General features: G+C 40.7%; 1 protein-coding gene across 2 annotated transcripts; it reads right to left on the bottom strand.

Annotated features, from left to right (window-relative positions):
* Positions 1-1,793: 1,793 nt before the first annotated feature.
* On the bottom strand, positions 1,794-20,529 carry LOC136441508 (valine--tRNA ligase-like). 2 transcript variants are annotated; one of them, XM_066437838.1, is made up of 26 exons: positions 20,206-20,529; positions 19,528-19,612; positions 18,471-18,571; positions 18,007-18,134; positions 17,115-17,279; positions 16,591-16,672; positions 16,230-16,349; positions 15,736-15,844; positions 15,151-15,239; positions 14,606-14,696; positions 13,885-14,012; positions 13,186-13,289; positions 12,580-12,685; positions 11,291-11,458; positions 10,400-10,505; positions 9,845-9,915; positions 8,930-9,055; positions 7,792-7,965; positions 7,457-7,535; positions 6,902-7,029; positions 6,103-6,258; positions 5,073-5,279; positions 4,711-4,822; positions 4,097-4,269; positions 3,264-3,413; positions 1,794-2,699 (listed from the first exon to the last, which is right to left on the bottom strand). In XM_066437838.1, exons 1-26 carry the CDS (start codon positions 20,473-20,475, stop codon positions 2,631-2,633), a joined length of 3,297 nt encoding a protein of 1,098 aa, XP_066293935.1. In that variant the 5' UTR covers positions 20,476-20,529; the 3' UTR covers positions 1,794-2,630. The 2 variants fall into 2 exon arrangements, with proteins under 2 accessions (XP_066293935.1, XP_066293936.1); XM_066437839.1 differs by having other exon boundaries at positions 12,580-12,661; positions 20,206-20,528.
* Between the last annotated feature and the right edge of the window lie 368 nt (positions 20,530-20,897).

Here is a 20,897-nt window from a genome sequence, read left to right as displayed (position 1 = left end):
CAAGAGTATGAAAAGAGCTATGAACGATGTACGCTTACCTTTCTCAGACACTGTTGTGTAAACGCCGACTGAAATGTCGCTCAGCTACATGCAGGACCGACACCGTGGAGTGTAACGGTACTGAATCTATATGGAACCCAGAACAACAACAGAAAAACAACCCTCATCGTCACTAACAACAATGGAACGACAACAACATTCCGTCGTCAACAAGAACAACCGAAAACATCATTCTGTTGGTGAAGTCGCAACGGTAAAGCAAATGTCACAACGCGGAAATGTAACCTCCTATGTGTAATGAATGTTACATGCTCTTTATCAAATTTGCTAAGTATGAATGTAACATTACCTCGGATTCATAAAGTGGAAGTTTATACATTTATGGTAACACGTATTCTTTTTAGATGAACGCTAATTTCTTTTTACCGATGTGGACAAGCGACGGTTTTCAGTACCAAGGACAGGTCTACTTATCACTCATCATCGTCATTCACTTGAACTGATTAAGTTGGGTCTAACTTAGTAAACGACTTTATTCTTCAATCTCGGTGTGATCACAACAGAAAGGTCCCATAGTAAGTTTAGCGATCACTGAACGAAATATAAACAAGAACCCCATAGTTTTTAAAAGATCAAAATAAACGATGCATCAAAAGTTTTCAAACCGTGCCAACTTTTGCTTACCTAACATTTCTATGTTATTCATTAAACTGTATAATGATCAACTTGCAATATTTAAAAAATCTGGACACCTTGGCTTACCTGAGTAACACTATGTTCTATCCACAACAGAGCTACTGCGTCATGCGACACAAGCAGGCACGTTCTGGAACAAGTGGCGGGTAACCAGGGCCACGTGACTGCTTTAGACCAATCAGCATGAACGATAAGGTTGGACAATTATGTTACATTGTGTCGTAATAAAAAGAGGGGGAATTTATAAAAAAAATGCTATTGTCACGTTTATTTCTCTCTTCCTTTCTCTTTGTGACGTACAATGGAGTTTTGTCGGGCATATTCCCAAGCAACTGTGGACGTTTTCGTTCGAAACAATGTTTGCTGTGTATTTTTGTGTCTAAATCCACGAGGACATACTAGAAAGGCGTCCAGGATTAGCCTCTACCAGGCCCCGCGGATGGTTGGAAAATAGTAGAAATTTGCCAAATACAGTGAATAGTATGCTAAAGGAGTCGGCTTCGGAGGTAGGGACCATTCGCCATCCACGGGGGAGGTCGCAAACTGTAACTAAAAGTCTGTAGCGGACTAACTTTTCTGGCATGTTGTCGATCCGTCTATTTGGCCAATTTCTACGATTTTTCCAGCGACCTATGGAGCCTGGTAGAGGCTATTCCATGATTAGCCTTGGTGCCATCCTATTTCTACCGGGGCGCCTACATTCGCTACCCTAAAAAAATAGGGTAGCGAATGTAGGAGCCCCGGTAGAAATAGGATGGCAGCCAGGCTAGTCCAGGATAGGACACTGTTGTGAGCACCACATGTGTTTTTTTAGCTTCTTTCATGATTTCAGTATGGTTTTGTAAAATATTAGGTGTTCAAGTGTTACAAAAGGAAGACTGTGGCCTACATTATTCTTCTATCATTTAATACCCTCAGTGCGGCTTGCTTGCTAGCTTCTACATCTCTTAATACCTCAGCATAGACTAAGTGCTTCTTAAATCTACAATCGACCCTATTATTGACCCACTGAATACAAGAAGGCAACCTGCTTGATACATACAATACAATTCAAATCAGACTAAACTCATTAAAGAAAAAAATTCTACAAAGGCAGGTTTTCAATGAAAGAAATGCATTTTATTATCATGACCCTAGTATACTATGCTTTAATTAAGATAGAAATTTTTGATCTTAACACTAAAACAGTCAGCCTTTCTTACTGTATACAAGTGTTGTGTAAACGTGAAACAAGCATTTGATTAGCAACATTATATTTCAGTTGCAACAAGCATTCATGGACATTAGGCCAGTGGGAATTTTGAGTAACATTATGTTCCAAGTTCCTCTAGTAATACTTGTACAAATACATGTAGCAAGTGTAGCTGTATCTGTTACAGTTCAAATTCCAGTTGACTATCTTCAGATTACTTTGAAAACAGACTTACTAGCTACCTCTTTCACATGTCGAGAAAGACCTTTCTTCCATTTTTATTGTTTGATTTTATATCTTAAAACCTGAAGTACATGTAATATTTACCTTAGGAATTTTTATCAATTTGAATTACAGATACAGGTAATATACATGTACATGCAAATAACCAATGTTGATTCATGTGTGAAACAAACTTCGAATTCACAAGTAGAGAAATCTGAATAAACCTAACATCTTGTTATTGTATCTACATCTTCTTAAAACATTTTCAACAGTTGTCCTTAGGCATCAATGTAGACCAGTTGTGCATGAAATAATGGATAATGATAAATATTTTCTCCAAATCATTTAAGTCAACATAAATTGTACTGTATCTTTTATACCTAAACTTAAACTAGCCGAAATTGGGTATCATTTCACCCCCTTTTCTGTACGATGGACTATGCCAAAAGCTGATGACGCCACAGAACTATGGATGGTCCCATTTCAGTGAGAGGGGGAACAGCTAAAGCCTGGATACTCATAGAAGCTTCTGGAAGTTCTCAATAGCCTTGGTGATGGCCTCGATCTCTCCCTCCATCTGGGATTTCTGGGGATGGAGACAACAGATTGTTAGCATGGTCAGATAAATCAAAGGATAACTTCATAATTCATTACTTCAAAACGCACTGACAAATGTACTGCACTGAGGCATAATGTACAGAGACCAGCTACTGAAACAAAGAAATACTTCCAGTTTTGATAAGTCATAAAAGAGACATTGTGAGCAAACAGCTTATCAGACATCTGTGAAAGAGCCTAGTCCAACATGTACAAACATATAGTTCTATGGCATAATGTTCAAGAAAACAGCTGTAGTGAAATACAAAAACACATGCAATAGATTAATAAAAGCCCTGCGGTATATTTCTTCTAAGAGCAAAACATTAACATGGTATGCCAATAGATCAAACTTAATCAAAACAGCAACTTCCAAAGGCAATTTCTATTTCAAAATACTGATTGTTCTCTTCCTAAAATACCTGATTTTCTACTTTGCCAATGAATGTCATATAAGTTACTGCATGTGAGGATTTTCCATGTTAACAAACAGTGGGAAGGATGAGTGTTAAAAATTGTTCCACAAAAGTTAGAAGACACTGTCCTGTCTTACCCTCTCGTCCTTCCTCATGCGGACCTGTTCCGGCACCTTGTTCTCGTAGTCAGCGATGCTCATTTCCTTCAGGATCTTGTCCACCTGGTTATTCAGGTTCGTCTTCTTCCCCTCCAGCTTAGTGATCTCCTTAGAGGCATCCACCATGCCCTGGGAAAGAACAAACAATTTAGCTCATGTTACTTGTAGATGATCCTGGTTTGCAACCCTGTCTCTGGATTAGAAGTGTGGCATAATGGTAGGGTGTTTGGCCCAGAACCCAGAGGTCCTGGGTTCAAATCCCCTGACATGCCCTGATATTGTGCCCTTGGGAAAGGTGCTTAACATGAATTTTCCCACTTCACTCAGTTGCAAATGAGTACCTAGCTTTGGTTAGGGACGTCCCTCTTAAAGTACGGTAAACAGAGGTACTGTGTTTGAGGAGAGCCACACCTCGAGCACCTAAAAGAACCCACAACACTCATTGAAAAGAGTAGGGGTCCTTCCCGTAGTGAGTGAATCAAATAAAACTGTCCACAAAGTTATGCAGCTTGTACTGTTCAGTACAAACCTGGTGCGTTACTCCATGAGGCGGTTTAACGGGTATGCAATACAAACAAACAGGTAGTTGTTGCTTGGATACTACTGGAAAGGGTTGCAACCCTATGGCCAGGATGTTCATTGTACTCTTAAATTCACTCATATCGATAAAAAAAAGATACATACATGATAATAATATTAAGTAGCACATACCCTCTATATCTTTCATACATGTATCACAACCAGTGGACAACTAACTCTCTGTAATCTTAAACTGGATTAAAAAACATGTTTATCAGAATGTCTTTCCTTACCTTAAGTAAGAGGTGAACAGTACACTTGTCTGACACAGTGAGGATGGCGCAGCCCTCGGGTGGGGGCTGGTCCACCAGGGTCACGACCTTTCCACTCTGACTCAGGATGGTGATGATGTCAATGTACTTGTTCAGCATCTCAGCAACAGAGTTGTCCGAGCACTGCAGGTAAACTAGAGGGGGGAGGGCAGATTCAGGTCAAGTCTTAGCTTTATGAGTTTTTTTTAATTTCAAATACATTGACCCACAGTAATATGATACAGACATACACAGATATAGACTAAAGACATAAAAACTTAAATGTATACATTCTAGAAAAAGCGTTCCTGCAGCAACAGTTGGATTTGAAACAGAAAGACATCTTATGACCTTTTGCGTGCTACTGGAAAGGGTGGAAATCCATAGGACAGGACGTTAAGCTGTGGTCCACTGTTCATTGTACTTGTCAGAAAGAGCTATGAGAATTTCCCAAGTACAACAAACCTATCTATCTATACTATAGATATTGTATGCTTTCTCTGTCACAAAAAGTGGAAGCTTGGCTAAGCTACAAGTGCACTAAGCTACTCGGTAACTTCCCATTCAGCAGTACAGAGTACAGTGTAACTCCCTACGTTCAGGCCTCTGCTTGGTGAGGTTGTACTCTGCCCGGATGGACCGCGCTCTACAGTTGACCTCATGGACAAAGTCAAGCTCTTCCTCCAGTGTCTCTTGTCTCCATGGAAACTAAATGACAGCAAAAAAATTGATAAACGTTTAAACAAGTCAATAATGAGCTACTCCATGTAGTTTTATATAATTTTCTTTCAGATTTGACCTTTCTTTTATCATCATCATCATTATTATTCATTCATTTTTTATATCAAACAAACTTGCTATAGATATATTTTTCTGCATCTTATGTTCGTGTACATCTGGGTAGAGTAAAGGCTAAAGAATAGAACATATGTCAAAACAAAAAAGGGATAATTTCTACCTCCTCTGCCTCTGGGTATGATGCAACACAGATGCTGGGCGGGGCGTCGTTGGATCGTCGTGGCAACCGTTGCCATAGCTCCTCGGTGATGAAGGGCATGAAGGGACTGAGGAGGCGGAGTCCGACCTCCAGGCACGTGTACAGTGTCTGGCGTGTTGTCTCCTTTGCTGCCTCGTTCTTACCGTAGATAATTGGCTTGATGCTTTCCTGAACGGAGAGAGGCATAATCAATTACATGTTGTAATCAATCAATTGAGACAAAGGAAGATCATATTCAGTAGCTTCTCAAAGATACCACCTTCGATGGAAACATTTGCGGGCAAGAAGCAATCAAAGCAAAATGTCATAAGAAGTTTCCCAGTTAGCTTAGTGCAGTACGAACTTTGATATCGTTTAAAATGTGATGATGTGCAGAGAATAATACTTTTTTTAATGGTCCCTTAGATTCCTAAAATAATTTGAGTCCTGAGTGTACTCCCCTGGTAAAACAAAATAAAATGAAAACCGAACAGCAAATATTTGAAGTTAGATATGAATGGATTGTGTGTATTGAATGTATGTATTGAAGGTATGTATTGAAGGTATGAATGGATTATGTGTATTGATTGTGTGTATTGACTGTGTGTATTGATTGCGTGTACTAATTGTGTGTATTGATTGTGTGAATTGAACGCATTTCATCATTCATTGCCATGTCCCTGTTTATACTGAAGACAGTTCGTCGTGTACAGAATCTGAAACAGAAGTGAGCAAAAGACATTACTACCAGATACTTGTCACAGAGGTTGTAGAGCCAGAAGTTGTAGATTGTTTACATTGTTGTATCTTGTTTGATATCATCTCCTTTAAGTTTACCTGTTCACATGTACATGTATTTTGTTATGATTACGTTTGAGGCTAGGAATAAATGGTTGTGTTTCCGCCAAACCTGATATTGTCTCTGCCCACATTTACATGTATGCTTCCTGAGGTTGTTAAGGAATACTTGTATTAAACTTGTTTTGCCAAGGAAATCCTAACGCATTCCTACCAGATACTTGTCGCAGAGGTCGTAGAGCCAGAAGTTGTAGATGCCGTTCGTCGCCAGGGGGAAGTCGTAGTTCTCGAAACCGCGGTTGGATGCGTCGACGGCCGCCACCAGTCTGCTCAGGATCCACTGGTCGATCAGTCGCTCATTGCCAGACAGCTGAGGAACATGGAGACAGCAGAAAACAGAATGAGATGTAAATCTTGATTATTTCAGTTCTGTTTACCAGGTGATTCATTGCTTTCCACCAGTCCCACCACAATTTGGAGCAATTTCAAACTCAAATCAATGTCCACACATTTGACTCCAACAGACCAAGCTGTGACATCTGTAATTGTGTAATTTCGAATGTAACTTTTCCTCACATACTGCAAATTTTTTCTCATGTCCATCTTTCCTATAAAATCTCCACATAGTAGATTAGGGGAGGACTGTCACAAACATTTTTACCACATTACCCTGATTTGAATACTGTAATTCACTTTAAGTTCACTGTAGCAAAATTTCACGGTATAAGAAAAATGGACATTTTCACTGAACTTTAACTTCACGGTGGTAGCAAGTGACTTGCGGAAAGGATGTGTGAAGGAATCATAAATAGGTTTTTCACTGTGATGATAAGTTCACGGTCCAGCGGTGACAGTGAAAACAGTGAGCTTAAAGTTACAGTCACGAGTGTGAAAGAAACAAGAACTACAGTAACGCATTATGCAGCAGTGGCCACTAGCACAGGTTTGAAATGTACTTCATAATGATGTCGGTAGTCCTCAGTTACAAACAATCTTGTAATACCAGACCTTACCTTAGCCTCAAACCTTGGCTGGAAGCCCTCCCCCAGGCTGCTCAGGGCAAACTTGGTGGCGTTCCACATCTTGTTACAGAAGAAGCGATAACCCTGGACACGCAGCACGTCAAGGTTGATGTCACGGCCTGGAAAATAAAATAATTATTTTATATCTACCATGAGCGTGTTTTCACCAGCATTGTTCACCTGTTGGTTAGTACAATGTGCATTATACTCTACGGCAGTCACAAAAGGCTTGCAGCTAACTTGGACATCATCCTCCCAAAATGCTTTTAGCAAAGACGAGGCAACGAGAAGAGTGCACCATATACTGTAACACTGTCAGCCTGAGGATAACTTTTAATTAATCAATTAATAGGCTTCTTATGATTCTTGGACCTTGGCCTGACAAGTAATCACATCTAGGTGTCATGCTCAACACAAATAAACACATGCTGACACCAGAAACTTTACACAAAAGTGAAATGCTTTATTTGAGGAGTTAAACACTGATAAAATGTCTTGGAACCTTATGCTGGGTAAGATAATTATGAACATTTCCAAGGACCTCACCTTGTCCAGTGTAGGCACACAGAGCAAATCTCAGGGCATCTGTGCCGCACTCAGGGATCCCGTTGGGATAGTCCTCTTTCTGGGGAAGAAGAACATCAGAATGTGTCATATTAGGTTCATTAGTTATTGAGAAAAACAACTAGGTAAAAGGAGTATATGTATTCTTGTGCGTTTTGCCTTCAGCTTCTGTAAAATTAAACATGTGTGCTATAAACTTACCTGTCCCTGTTTAGCCCGTACAACCTCCCGTCGGTCCAGGTTACTGTTTGTTAGTTAGTTAGTTTAAGGTGTACGTTAGCAATAGCTGTGTTGTAGTAGGTGTGCTGTAACCTCACCTGTCCCTGTTTTGCCCTTGCAACCTCCCGTGGGTCCAGGTTGCTGTTCTCCAGCAGCTTGTGCAGGTTGTCCAGCGTGATGCCGTTGATGACGTCGACCGGGTCGATGACGTTCCCCAGCGACTTGCTCATCTTCCTGCCGTGGGCGTCCCTCACCATCGCGTGCAGGTACACCTGGGGAGGGGGGATGAGTTGGAGGGAAAATTACACAAGGACTGCACTGAGACACACTGAGCTGTTTATTTGACTTTAAATACATCTCTACTAGGGGTGGATACCGGTTTGGCTTAGTAAGGTCCAAGTCCAAGTTTAGGTCCAGAGATTAAGGTTCAGGTCTGAACCTGAACCTGATCCTGTCCAGTTGATGTTTTGTTTTATTAGACCAATATTAAGCATGGAGAATTGATACTGACACGCACGACTATAAAAGTTTCTTGGTGAGAAGACTTTCAAGACAAACCAGTGTTTGATATTTGAATGTTACACTTATTTTAAATGCCTTTTTTGTCAGAGGGGAGACTCAAAACATTTTTTTTCAAACAAAATAGAAACATAAATTTGTACGTTGTTCAGTTTTTTTTGGACTCAGGTTTTAGGCATTCAGGTTTTTTGGACTCGGTTCTTGGATATTATAAAGGTCCAAATTAGGTCCAGCGAACCGATATCCACCCCTAATCTCTACATCTTTGTGTTGTAGCAGGTGTACATCTGGGGGAGGGGGGCAGGGAAGATGTTACAGTTAAGTTTCTTCTGTATCTGTATAGCCAGTATAACTGCCATTCTGCAAAACACACAAGCTTTGCAGGCATGCGGCGCAGCAGAAGCTACAATGTAATTATATAACACTAAACAGCCAGTCACACCTAACCTTTGCACATCTGACTGCAATCGTTGTTTAAAGCTATCTAGTGAGGATGCTCCTACTGTATTTCCCGCACCAGATGGTAAATAGGGCAGTGCCCATCTGTTTCAATAGCCCTAATGGGCCACACAACGTTGTGCAATCACTACAGCAGGGGGCTGGTCCATTGGTAGTGGTGTGTGTTTAACTATCATACCCTTTCCCAAATGCTGAGAGCTTAGAAAAGAAAGCAGTGAATGCCAGCTAAACAAAAAAATTAAGTAACGTTGAACCCACCTCCTTGAAGGGCAGTTTGCCGATCATCTTGAGTCCCATCATGACCATCCGAGCAACCCAGAAGAACAAAATGTCATGTCCCGTCTCCAGTAGGGTACCAGGGTAGAACAACTTAAACTCCTCAGTCTGGAATAACAGATAAAAGTCTTTAAGAAACATGGCTCTGAATCTGTGCGACCCAGAAGAACAGGATGTCATGTCCAGTCTCCAGTAGGGTACCGGGGTAGAACAACTTAAACTCCTCTGTCTGGAATAACAGAGAAAAGTCTTTAAGAAACATGGCTCTGAATCTGTGTGAGCGACCCAGAAGAACAGGATGTCATGTCCCGTCTCCAGTAGGGTACCAGGGTAAAACAACTTAAACTCCTCTGTCTGGAATAACAGAGAAAAACATTACGACTTGAAGGCGCAATTCTGAATGTTTGTACTAAGTGGCCCAGAAGAAAAAAATGTAATGTCCTGTATCCAGTAAGGTGCCGGGGTAGAACAACTTAAACTCCTCTGTCTGAAAGAAACACACTAAGAATGTTAAATACTAATATATCATCAACAGTTTCAAAAGTCAATACTCTCGATAAATGTAAACAGCAGATCTTTAATCTGACATTTTACATATTCTCTCGCTATCAGGGGCATATTGGGCCTCCTCCCCTAGTGAAACTGACCAGTGAAAGGGCCGCTAGAAGCTAAATTCTATTCAGGCTGAAATTTTTCAATGACCATTAAAATGTAGATCATCCCATGCAATGCCTTGAACCAGTTGTGAGAAAATATTATGATAAAGCATTTCTAAACCAGATCTGTAGAGAAAAAAGCTCATTGTGTTTTTTTCCCTTCAACCTGTCAACAAATTGAATGAAAAAGAATTTACAAAGATCAGATCAAACAAACAAACAAACAAACAAACAAACAAACCTGTTCCGGCCAGCCAAATATGGAGAAGGGGAAGAAGGCTGAGGAGAACCACGTGTCCAGAACATCCTCATCTGAAACACAAAATTGCTGATCAATGTAAAAAAATAACAATTTCTTGTAGAAAACAATAACTTTTGAGAGTGCTAGTGGATAGATTGTGTAAATATTACCATTTACACTGTGTTAACCTGCAAGACAGAGGCACTTGGCGGTTTGCCATGAAGTCACAACATCTACATGTATGTCCAAGCAAGTCTAACCCACACAATACGGGCAAAAATAGATATATAATTTAAATGCACAACGATTGTACAAGGTACAAAGTATGGCATCTATGGGTACTTAACTACAGTTGTTCTATAAGGCTAATCTACCTGGTGCAAGTTAGAGTGTATAGTATGGGATCATGAGCTTTTACAATCATTGGAAGAATTTCTAACGGTGATAAACTGGAGAGTGAGTGTGAGTGAGTGAATATAACCTAACTTTACTCTTATTTGACCTAAAAAAAAAGGTACTTCTTGATGGAAAGGAAAGACAGACGATAGTCCACACCTTGTCTGAGGGAGATCTTGTCTTCTGACACCCCGAACCTCTCCGCAGCCTTTCTGCGAGCCTCGGCCTCGTCCCTGCCACTGATCCAGTACTTCTCATCAACATCCTGCAGAGAAAACATCATAATCAGAGTTTGTGCCCATGTCTTACACCATTGCAAGTCAGTAGTAGAGCGTAGTAGAGAACGAGCTGGAAAGCTTCTGCTTTGGAACCCGGACAGAAACAGAAGGATTGGTCGACCAATCACAACACTCAAGAAACTCATAGAAACCGAAACTAATTTAGAAGGACAAGAACTCCTCTCTGCAATGAACGACAAGAAGTTCTGGAGAGCAAACTTTACTTGCTACACCTTGTAAAAGAAGGACCGATGATGATGATGATGTGAGTCAGGAAAAGGAAACCACAGGCATTAATCATCAATTCTTTGAACAGAAGACGACGGCTAATTTAAAAAATCTGGGCTGACTGAAAATGCATGAAAACCAGCTGAAGGGAAAGTTAGCTTAAGTCTAGTTAAGACCAAACTTTTGTCATGCAAGTGCACCAGTGAGAGACTTACCGCCTAGATGGACACAAACAGGTAGCATGGAGGAAAAGAGTTTAGAGAAAATAGAACAATTCAAATACAAGCACAAGCAGTTTCATCCCATAGTACATGTATGTCCACAAACCACTGTTCATGACTGTGGACATGCCTGGAACTGAAAACTACATTGTGGTAATTTCAGATCTGGATGTTACACTTCTCATGAAATGAGGCTTGAAGTAGATGAGAGTACAGAAAATAATGCTCATTATGCTAGCCATTTTGTACTTTTAGATCCTACAAACAGCTTTAATTCTAAAGCTGATTCAAAGTGAAATGTGAATAAATCTTCTGGTACTTACAGCGCCAGGAGGAACGCTGGGGTCGTCCACGGTTACGAAGTACGCGGGGATGCGGTGCCCCCACCACAGCTGGCGGGAGATGCACCAATCGCGGCAGTTCTCCATCCAGCGGTACCACGTCGCCTCGTGGAAGTCTGGGATCACCTTCAGCTCACCGTTACGAACAACCTGGTGAAAACAAAGGAGTGTAGACTTTGTTATACACAATATATTTCAAAGCAGTTTAAAGCTCCAACCAAAAAAATTGTGAAGTATAACAGTCCTTCATACCAAACATACATTTCACAAAAGATCAAAATATCTAACCTAGAATTGGTTTGATGAAAATTTCTTAAAGTAACCAACCAACCAACCAGTCAATCTAAACACATATCATCTAGCTCACTCTATTTGATTTGAGTGTAATTATTGTGCTCGATGGTCTCTGGTTCACTTTTTACTGATGATTCTGTGTCAAAAATTTCTCAAAACCATACAATCAAAGTTCATCTGTAACTCTTCACCCGCCAATTTCTGCTAAATGTAATACTAGTGTTGAACCTGCATGGGTATCAGTGTTCTCACCAGAATTTTTTCACAGCATAGGGGTCAGGTACAGAAGGCCAACTTTACGCGGTGCAAGTCACGCGTGGAGTGTTGAAGACATGACCATAGTAGGGAGTCCGGCATGTTCCCCCGGAAAATTTGTAAATTCATAACCCAATGAGACATTATTTCATGCATTTTGAGGGATAAATTTTGTGCAGCCTCATTCTAAAGCCAAATATGAACTTTTTATAAGACTTATGAAGGGTCACAAGGTTTGTCCAAGAAAGAAACACCCCTATGCTGGTTGAAACACAGCATAGGGGTCCAGATCACAGCATAGGGGGTCCAAATCACAGCATAGGGACTGAATGTACATGTATCTGTGAGGGTTACCATCACAATCATGTTTCAGCCCCTATGCTGAAAAGGCCTGGCGAGAACACTGGGTATGCTCTCAGCAGAGTAATGGTTCAAGGGGTGAGTCAGAGTTCCTCACCTCTGTAGCAGCAAAGGAAACGCCTACAGCTTAGACCACCAGTTCTATGGTGTCTCCGACACTTAATAAGTGCAGTAACAAACAGCACTTCAAAAACTAACAGTGTACAACAATGTTTAGCTAGCAGACCCCTCACCTCCATAACAGCAGGGGGAAATGCCTACAGCTTGGACCACCGGAGCACATTTCTATGGTATCTCCAACTAACTAACAGCATTACTAAAACTAACAGTGTACAACAATGTTTAGCCAGCAGACCCCTCACCTCCACAGCGGCGGCAGCCATGTCCTTACAGTTGACGTACCACTGCGGCTTCAGCAGAGGCTCAATCACATCCTTAGAGCGGCTGGGGACAAGAGACAGACATTGTCTGAGGGCAAACAAAGCAACAAAAAAAGCGATGCTTCCTCCTATTCTGTCCAGAGTGTTGTGCTAAATGCACCTTTGTAGCAGGTTCCTAATTCTTCCAATGGCTGCAGACAAAACGGGGCCAACATTGGAATGACATGTGGAACGTTTCCCTTCCAAAAGTGTTGTCCAGAATGTATCTGTGTAGGTTACCATCACAATCATGTTGCAAACCCACAAAACATCAGAACCTTTACTCAGTTTTTCAACCTCAGATTTTGAGTCTACAGTTTGCCTTCCATTGTACTAAGTCTATGCAACCTTACATGTACATATGTGTCCTGACAGTTCTCTCCAACCTATAGTTCTTCCCTTACTATGAGCATGTGGGCACCACCATGGGGTTGTCCTAAGTTCCCCTGTGCAGGTTCTTCTCATTCGAATCAGTATAGTAACTACAACCTAGAACTTTATCACAGTAAGCTACTTACACTACAACCACATAGTTATGACCCTATTTACCTGCATGTGGGCACCACCATGGGGTTATCCTTAGTTCCCCTGTACAGGTTCTTCTCCTTCAGAGCCTCCAACACAGCCTTTCTGGCATGGAAACGCTTCATGCTCTACAAGTAAAGATAACACAGACATTCAAAATTCATCAAACCTATTCATTGAAACATTGAAAGCAATTACACTAAGAAGCAGTATCGTGCTCCAGATCAAACCAAGATTTACATGTAAAGGAGCTACATAATATTTTGATTATAATCCACTGTGACAGCTTTTAGATTCTTTAACTGATAAACATATAGTCATGGTGAAGCATTTGATGAATATACTCTTTCATTACAAATCGAAACTGTGACACAAATATAAAGGTAAAGGTAGTTCCATAGCCTTTTTGAGGCCGTAAGGGCAGCGGGTTGTTGTTATCCATTGTGTCTAGGGCACAGTATTTGAAGGCGGAGCCCATCTCTTTTCTTCTACCACCTTCTACCTCCCCAACCAATGTCAGGTACCCATTTTCACACCAAGGTGGAGTGAGGAAAGTCGTATAAAGTGCCTTTCCCACAGATACAACGTAACATTTGTGGCATGTCAGGGAATTCAAACCCAGGACGGTCCTCTGACTTCTGGGCCCTATCGTTAAGCCAACACAATATAAAAGACGAAACAAAACATTTTACAAGAAAAAGGTTTGTGGAAGTGAACTCTGACCTTGAACTTGTCTCCGCAGTCGTCCGTCATGAGCCCGTTGTCGTCGATGATGGTGACTGACTCCAGGTTGTTCCTCTTGCCGCACTCGTAATCGTTGTGGTCGTGGGCAGGGGTGATCTTCACAGCACCTGTAACAGACAGGCAGGGTCAAAGTGTACAATAGGACAAACTATGAAACAAACTAACATGTAAATAAATATATCTGTAATCGTTGCGGTCGTGGGCTGGGGCGATCTTCACAGCACCTGTAACAGACAGGCAGGGTCAAGGTGTACAATAGGACAAACTATCAAACAAACTAACATGTAAATAAATATATCTGTAGTCATTGTGGTCGTGGGCTGGGGTGATCTTCACAGCACCTGGGACAGGCACACGGAATCAAGATGTACAATGTGGCAAACCTTTAAAAAAATACTATACAATGTAAATGAATACACTGTATGTAGCGGCCACCTACATGTATCTACTGAGTTGTTACGATAGACAGGTTTTACTGTTGCCTACTCCAGCCAAGAAAAGAACAGGAAGTACATGTAGTCACAACTATAGGTGTTTTAAAATTCCTGTTTGTCACAATTACACTTCATCTATGTTAAGAAGGTATGAGTCAGTGTCATAGTATGACTTATATTTCTTGACTGGTCTGTAATGCCATCAAGTGGATAGCCAGCTACACAATACAAACAAACAAACAAACATGAATGTACAATTTTCATACCTGTTCCAAACTCCCTGTCCACAAAGTCGTCACAGATGATGGGCATGCGGCGCTCCAACAGGGGGTGGAGGACGTACTTCCCATGGAGATGCTGGGAGGAGGAGGAAATTGATATTCAAAAAAGTTAAATACATGTATAGTTCGTACAAAATAATGTTGCAACTATCTTAAACACATTGTGGATAAAGAGGAGTTGTATATTCAATTACGTCTCTGACATATACCTTTTGAATTTTAGCCTAATGTTCACCTGAACATAATTTATTATAATTACCTTTGAGAAGAAGGTTATGTTTTTGGTAGTGTTTGTATGTGGTTGAACTCAAGAATCTATGAAATGTGGTTAGGTCATGTCCTATCGAAGGAATGATTAGATATTGTGGTATTGAATTCCTTAGCAGCTTTCATCGGTACTGCAGCACAACATCTGGTTTTGATAGCTATTGTTTAAATATATATCAAAGATAGTATTCCTCAAAGGGAGTTGTGTTGTTACTAGGCAAAGGTTGGATGAGAAAATTTTGCAACCCGAAACGAGCAGTCACCTTGTATCTGTCGTCCTCTGGATGTACAGCTACAGCTGTGTCTCCCAGCATGGTCTCAATACGGGTGGTGGCAACAACGATCTCCTCATCTGGAGAACATGGAAGTTAGATGTACCAATGAGTCTCAGAAAACAGAAGACAGCAATGTAATATGGTACGATGATATGCTTTGCATCAATACACCCAAACAGACAAAAGTACATTGTATCATGAAACTGTTACAAACTAAATGTAAGGCTATGTTGATGTAGTGAATCTCTTGCTGTAATGTTTGACTCATAATGTTAAAAGATATTGGCACCAATATAAACTTTGAACCAGACCCCAAGAAAAAACCAAAATCTAAAGAAATGACACTTAATCTGCATTAAATCAATATTGGGGAGGAGGATACAGGACAGACTTTCTTCAAGCCTTCAACAAACTAATCTCCAAGCAGATCTATCTGTGGCCAGTAATGCTGCTTATGCCCTTTGGATACTGTCATTGCCACCGATAGATCTGCTTGGAGATTACAACAAACATCAAATTCAAGTAGTGGGGTATTATAAAGTATATGACAGGTAACTATCATTCCTAACTCACCTGACCCCTCCACGGGGTAGGCAAACTCCACCAGGACTCCAAACTCCACCTTCTCCTCGTAACCCGGCACGGCTAGCAGGGTACGTCCTGGCAGCTCCTTCTTATCAACCTGGTAGGGAAAGGCACAGATTAGAAAACTAGGAAAATACTTCTGTGTTTATGTTTCCTTGTGTCAAAGGGGAAATACAACTGTTCCACACAGTCACTGTTTTTGCTCATTTTTCTGAAATAACAGTGTTGGTTTTCTTCTTCCAAAAAATAATATTTTAGTTAATACCACCAACTGTGCAGAAATTTGCAAGTAGCAAGACTTTGATCCCATGCTATTGTGTGCACTTTTTTCAAGGCATTGAGAACGTATATAAAATGTACTGACATCAATCAGTGGAATCGGGTTGCGTAGTTAGCCTACTGCACTCATCTTAAGATATGAAAAGGTGTTCTGAAAGTATTGTAAAGTAAAGTTTTATGCAGGACCTTGAATATCTACATACCTCTATATCTGAGATGGCCGACTTGAGGCGACAGGACCAGTTGACCAGTCGGTTGCTGCGGTAGATGATTCCCTCGTCGTGGAGCCGGACGAAAACCTCCTTCACACAATTGCACAGTTTCTGGGAAAATAAATTGAAGTTTTTTAGTACTTGAGTGCCTCACAAGAGCCAGTAGCATCACCACTCATATACTGGAAATGCATTTAAGTTCACATGGTTTTTATTTCAAGGTAGGGAGAAAATGGAGTGTTCGCGGTGGTTTTAAGAACGCATTTGAAACAATAGTAGACAAGGGGGTAGGTGGGCAAAAGTTTAATGTATCTAATGATAATGACGATGACAATTATAAGGAAGACCCCACCTCATCCATAGTGAAGGCTGCACGGTCCCAGTCCACAGAAATACCCATCAGCCTCTGCTGCTCATAGATTCGCCCTCCTTTCCTGGAAACAAAGAAATTCAATGAATACAATATTTTTTGAAGCACTTCAACTTCAAGTCTTGCCATTTCATCTCTGAACAAAACAATACACAAATGATTGTGTAGGAGTTTGGGTAGAGAAATTGTACATTTTGGCTACATTTCAAACAATACTAAAAAAGTACATCATTGCATGGTTTGTAATGGACTCTAATCTAAATCTAACATTAATAGCAGTATTTTCTTGTCTTTCTGGATCATAGATGGAAACTTGTGTGGATGCTGTCTAAAAAATCAAGTTTCTGTGAGTATCCAGAGTTTAGTCTCAAACTCAATGTGTATTTTTGTTCTGTCAAATATCAACAGGAATCAATGTGTCTTTGAGGGAAGGTTGCAAAGGTTTTCACTGCAGTTCCCTGACTTTATTAGTTCAAAACAGACTTAAACTTAAACACACAACTTACTCGTTCTTCCACTTCCAGACCTTCTCCACAAACTTTTCCCTGCCGATGTCGTGGCGAGACAGGCCCTCTTCTCTTTGGAGCTTTTTCTCCACGACCACCTGTGTGGCGATGCCGGCGTGGTCACAGCCGGGGTTCCACAGGGTCGTCTTTCCCTTCATTCTGTGCCTGAAATAAGCAATTATAATTAACACCCTCCACTTTAAGTTTGGAATTCCACTTTTCCCATTTTGACAAGTGCTTATGTTTTCAATATAAAAGCATGTAAGTGAAAAATGTTTACATATAGTTGATGAGTATGATGTACAGTTATGATTGATAACAATAACTTTCATGAATATTCATTTTGAAAATTTTTTTTGCAGAATCTGCAGGTATTCCTGCAGGAAGAATTTGTCCTGCAGGAATTTCTGCAGGAAGATATTTTTAGTGGTTGTAATTTTGCAGCTTGCAGCCCAGTGATCAAAACTAGATCCTCTGCATCATAATCATCTCTTCCACAGTAGTGAAAACTAGATAACACTCAGATATTGCATCCATATCAAGACAGCATGTTTTTCCCATAGAATCTATTTCATGGTTATACAGTCCTTTGAATGGGACTGTTAGGCATTGCAAGGGAGCAGAGCAACCATACAGATGGTGTAGAAGGGGTGGGGTTTTAGAGAATTTTAATCTAAAATGGGGTAATCTAAGGCTTTCTGAGGGGGGAAATCAGACAGTCGAACAGGTTAAAGTTGAAGACTGTGGCCACATGTGACCTAGTAGCATCCCTGGTCAATCAGAATTTTATGCAGAGGATTTGCTCCCCAGGTGCAGGGTAAGGGGGGCAAGTGCTACGTTAACTCTGGTCAGTTAATTTGCTGTGCAATATGAACAGGCTTTGAGCCCTCACCATCTGGTGATGCTGTCCTCAATGGCGTTGGTGAGGGCGTGACCCAGATGGAGCGAACCAGTCACGTTGGGAGGGGGGATCACCATCACAAACTGGCCCTTAGGGTTGGGCTCCTGTAGACTCTTCCTCTGTAAAATTAAACAGAGTTAAATCTGAATGAAACAAATAAACAAGCATATATCTTTCAACAGACTACAAACAAAAGCCAGGTTTTCTCATTTATGTATGTACAGTGTGTATACATTATGCATTCTATTACTTAAGTTCCTTATCATTATCATGATACTGTACTTGTAATAACCTACCGGATAATGTTGCAATGAACTTTCTTAAACCTTCAGACTGCTAATTTGTATTGGTTATGCAGCAAGTAGAAGGTTAAGATTGCTAACATTCCCAAAGACAGCAATCATCTACTGCAATCATCCACTTATTCACTGTGTATCTAACAGCTGACTACTTACTCCATACTCAGGTTTGAAGAAGCCTTGTTTTTCCCACCAGGGGTACCAGGCTGCCTCCACGTACTTAGGACTGTAAGCATTGGGCATCTCACTAGCCACATCTGTAGTATAACAGGACAGGAAACTGGTTAGTACTTCTAGCACAAAGTTAGACTTAGAGCTACAAGACTGAACCTCTAATCATGTGGTACATGTATCATTCCCATTTGAAAATTTTCACCAATGTGTTATACATTTCTTGTCCATCTATTATATTCCATATCAAGCTATAACGTTAGCCATTCCGAATAAATATCTTTGTTAATTCTCTTCACTTTCAGTTTCACTGTTTATTATCAAAGAGAGTGTAGTTGGCCCCATCAAATCTATTGTTACAGTTAGTCTTTGTTAAAAGGGGAATATTTGAAGTTTGAATAACAAAAAATGCAGAAAGCAGGTGTTTGCCATTACAATTTCAAAGCACAAGTTGCATAAGCAAAAGACTGTTTGTCTTTACAGTGAAATGCTTTGGAATATGATGCAATGATAAAACGTACTTTGACATGCTGGTATCTGTATTTAGCTAGTGTTACATCATCTAACAGAGTCTGCTGTGTACTGTCTGTAATTCACTTTATCTTCAAAGTAGCAAGATTTCTTGCCAATGGTGTTAGGAAAAATGGACAATTTCACTGAATTTAAACTTCAAAGTGGCAGCAAGTGATTTAGAGAACAGATGTGTGAAGGAATAATTGCAACAGGTTTTTCACGTTGATGATTGGTTCAGGGTACAGAGGTGACCGTGAAAACAGTGAACATAAAGCTACAGTGAAAGAAACAAGAATTACAGTATATTTAAAGTACTGTAAATGCAGAAATGTTCGCGGTGGCTTTGTGTTCGCGGTTTTCGCGGCGACCGTTTCACTGCGAATTTAAAATCACCGCAAACATTTTGTCCAATACTGTAGCAGTATGTGAATAGAGCGCTCCCGCAAACTTACAACCACCGCGAACACTCCATTTTCGCCTTTCGAAATAAAGACCACGCGAACTTAGATGCATTTACAGTATGTCTGACCTTTCTTCTCTCCTGAGGGGGTCTGGATGTCATAGGTCACGACCTCCTTTTCCTTCTTCTTCTCCTTCTTTTCTTCTGACTTTTTCTGTGGAAACATTTTAGAAATGTTTGCATATACTAGTATTCAACATTATTTACGTATGAACCTAATGGTGACTTGTGAATGTAATATAACAGTTAACCAGCTGCTACTACAGCATGCCTACAAAGCTGGTGTGTTACACCAAAAATCAATGTAGATCCAGGTCATTCTGATTTCCATGAAAATTTGAAGAATGTCATCTATAGAATAAGAACGAGAAATCCCAAAATAATGAATATCTCACAAAAAAATGTTGCAAAAATATCCAGATCATCACTGGCTCAATAAATTTAAAGGGCAAAAGCCTTCCCCATAGAGTAGAGTAGACGACAGAAGTAATAATAATGCATTCATATATTTTGGACTCATCTTTCTAACACACACACACACAAACATCGAAAAATTAACGACAAAAAATATCATTTCCGTGGTGATTATTGACAAATGGCGATATCGCCCCTCCCCTTTCACACCCTCAAACCTGTACACATGGCCGATAAAGGGGGAGGGGGGCTGTTGTAAAAACACCTCAGTTCTAACGTAACAACAACACCGATCACGGTAACACTGCAACAAAGGAGAAACTTATCTCTCACCTCGCCCTTCTGTGCAGCCATCTTCTCCTGTTTAGCTTTGAACTTCTCCATCTTAGCCTTTTGTTTCGCCTCCTTCTTCAGTTGTGCCTCGGTCTTCTGCACAGCCGGTTCTCCGCCGGCCGCCGCTGCCGCCGCCGCCGCGCCTGCCGCTCCCTCGGGCCCGTTCTCCATCCTGGCCGACGTCGTGAGGTGGTGTGAGAGTTGTAAGACCCTCGGAAGTTTGCCTAAGATCGCCCGTGTCTTGAAGACGGCGCTGATGCACTGTTGCATGCGGAAGACCGGACCTTGCGATCTCACACTGCGGGGGATTGCATCATGGGATCGGGGCGTGACGTCATCCTGGGATTGCACCAGCTAGTCGATAACTATGTAATTAAACCAGTTAGTGAAGTTAGTTCATGTCATTAACTTGTCTTCGTTACAAAACGAGTAAAGGAAAACATTCTCTATTCTTTGCCTTTATTTTTGCTTTCTTTCTTTCACCAAGGAACTTTAATTTTAAAATCCAAAAAGCAATCAATTTAGACCAGTCAATGATGTTTAATAACGTTAACAGTTTATGTCATTAACTCATCTTTTTTAAAAAAAAGAGGTAAGGAAAATGCTCTATCATTCTTTGCCATATTCTTTCTTCCTTGCTTTCTTTCTGTCACGAAGGAGCTTTAGATTAAATCCATTTTAAAGATTCTTGC

This window comes from Branchiostoma lanceolatum, chromosome 9, assembly GCF_035083965.1.
Source record: "Branchiostoma lanceolatum isolate klBraLanc5 chromosome 9, klBraLanc5.hap2, whole genome shotgun sequence".
In the NCBI taxonomy this organism is placed as follows: domain Eukaryota; kingdom Metazoa; phylum Chordata; class Leptocardii; order Amphioxiformes; family Branchiostomatidae; genus Branchiostoma; species Branchiostoma lanceolatum.
The sequence above is the reverse complement of the archived record's forward strand: the minus strand, read 5'-3'. Positions and strand labels throughout refer to the sequence as shown.

Coding starts and splice junctions, on each gene's coding strand:
- LOC136441508 (XM_066437838.1), bottom strand. CDS start 20,475: ATGCAACAGTGCATCAGCGCCGTCTTCAAGACACGGGCGATCTTAGGC. Junction 18,572..19,527: donor CCCCTCAGGAGAGAAGAAAG/GTCAGACATACT, acceptor GTTATACTACAG/ATGTGGCTAGTGAGATGCCC. Junction 15,240..15,735: donor CTACCCCGTGGAGGGGTCAG/GTGAGTTAGGAA, acceptor CATGTTCTCCAG/ATGAGGAGATCGTTGTTGCC.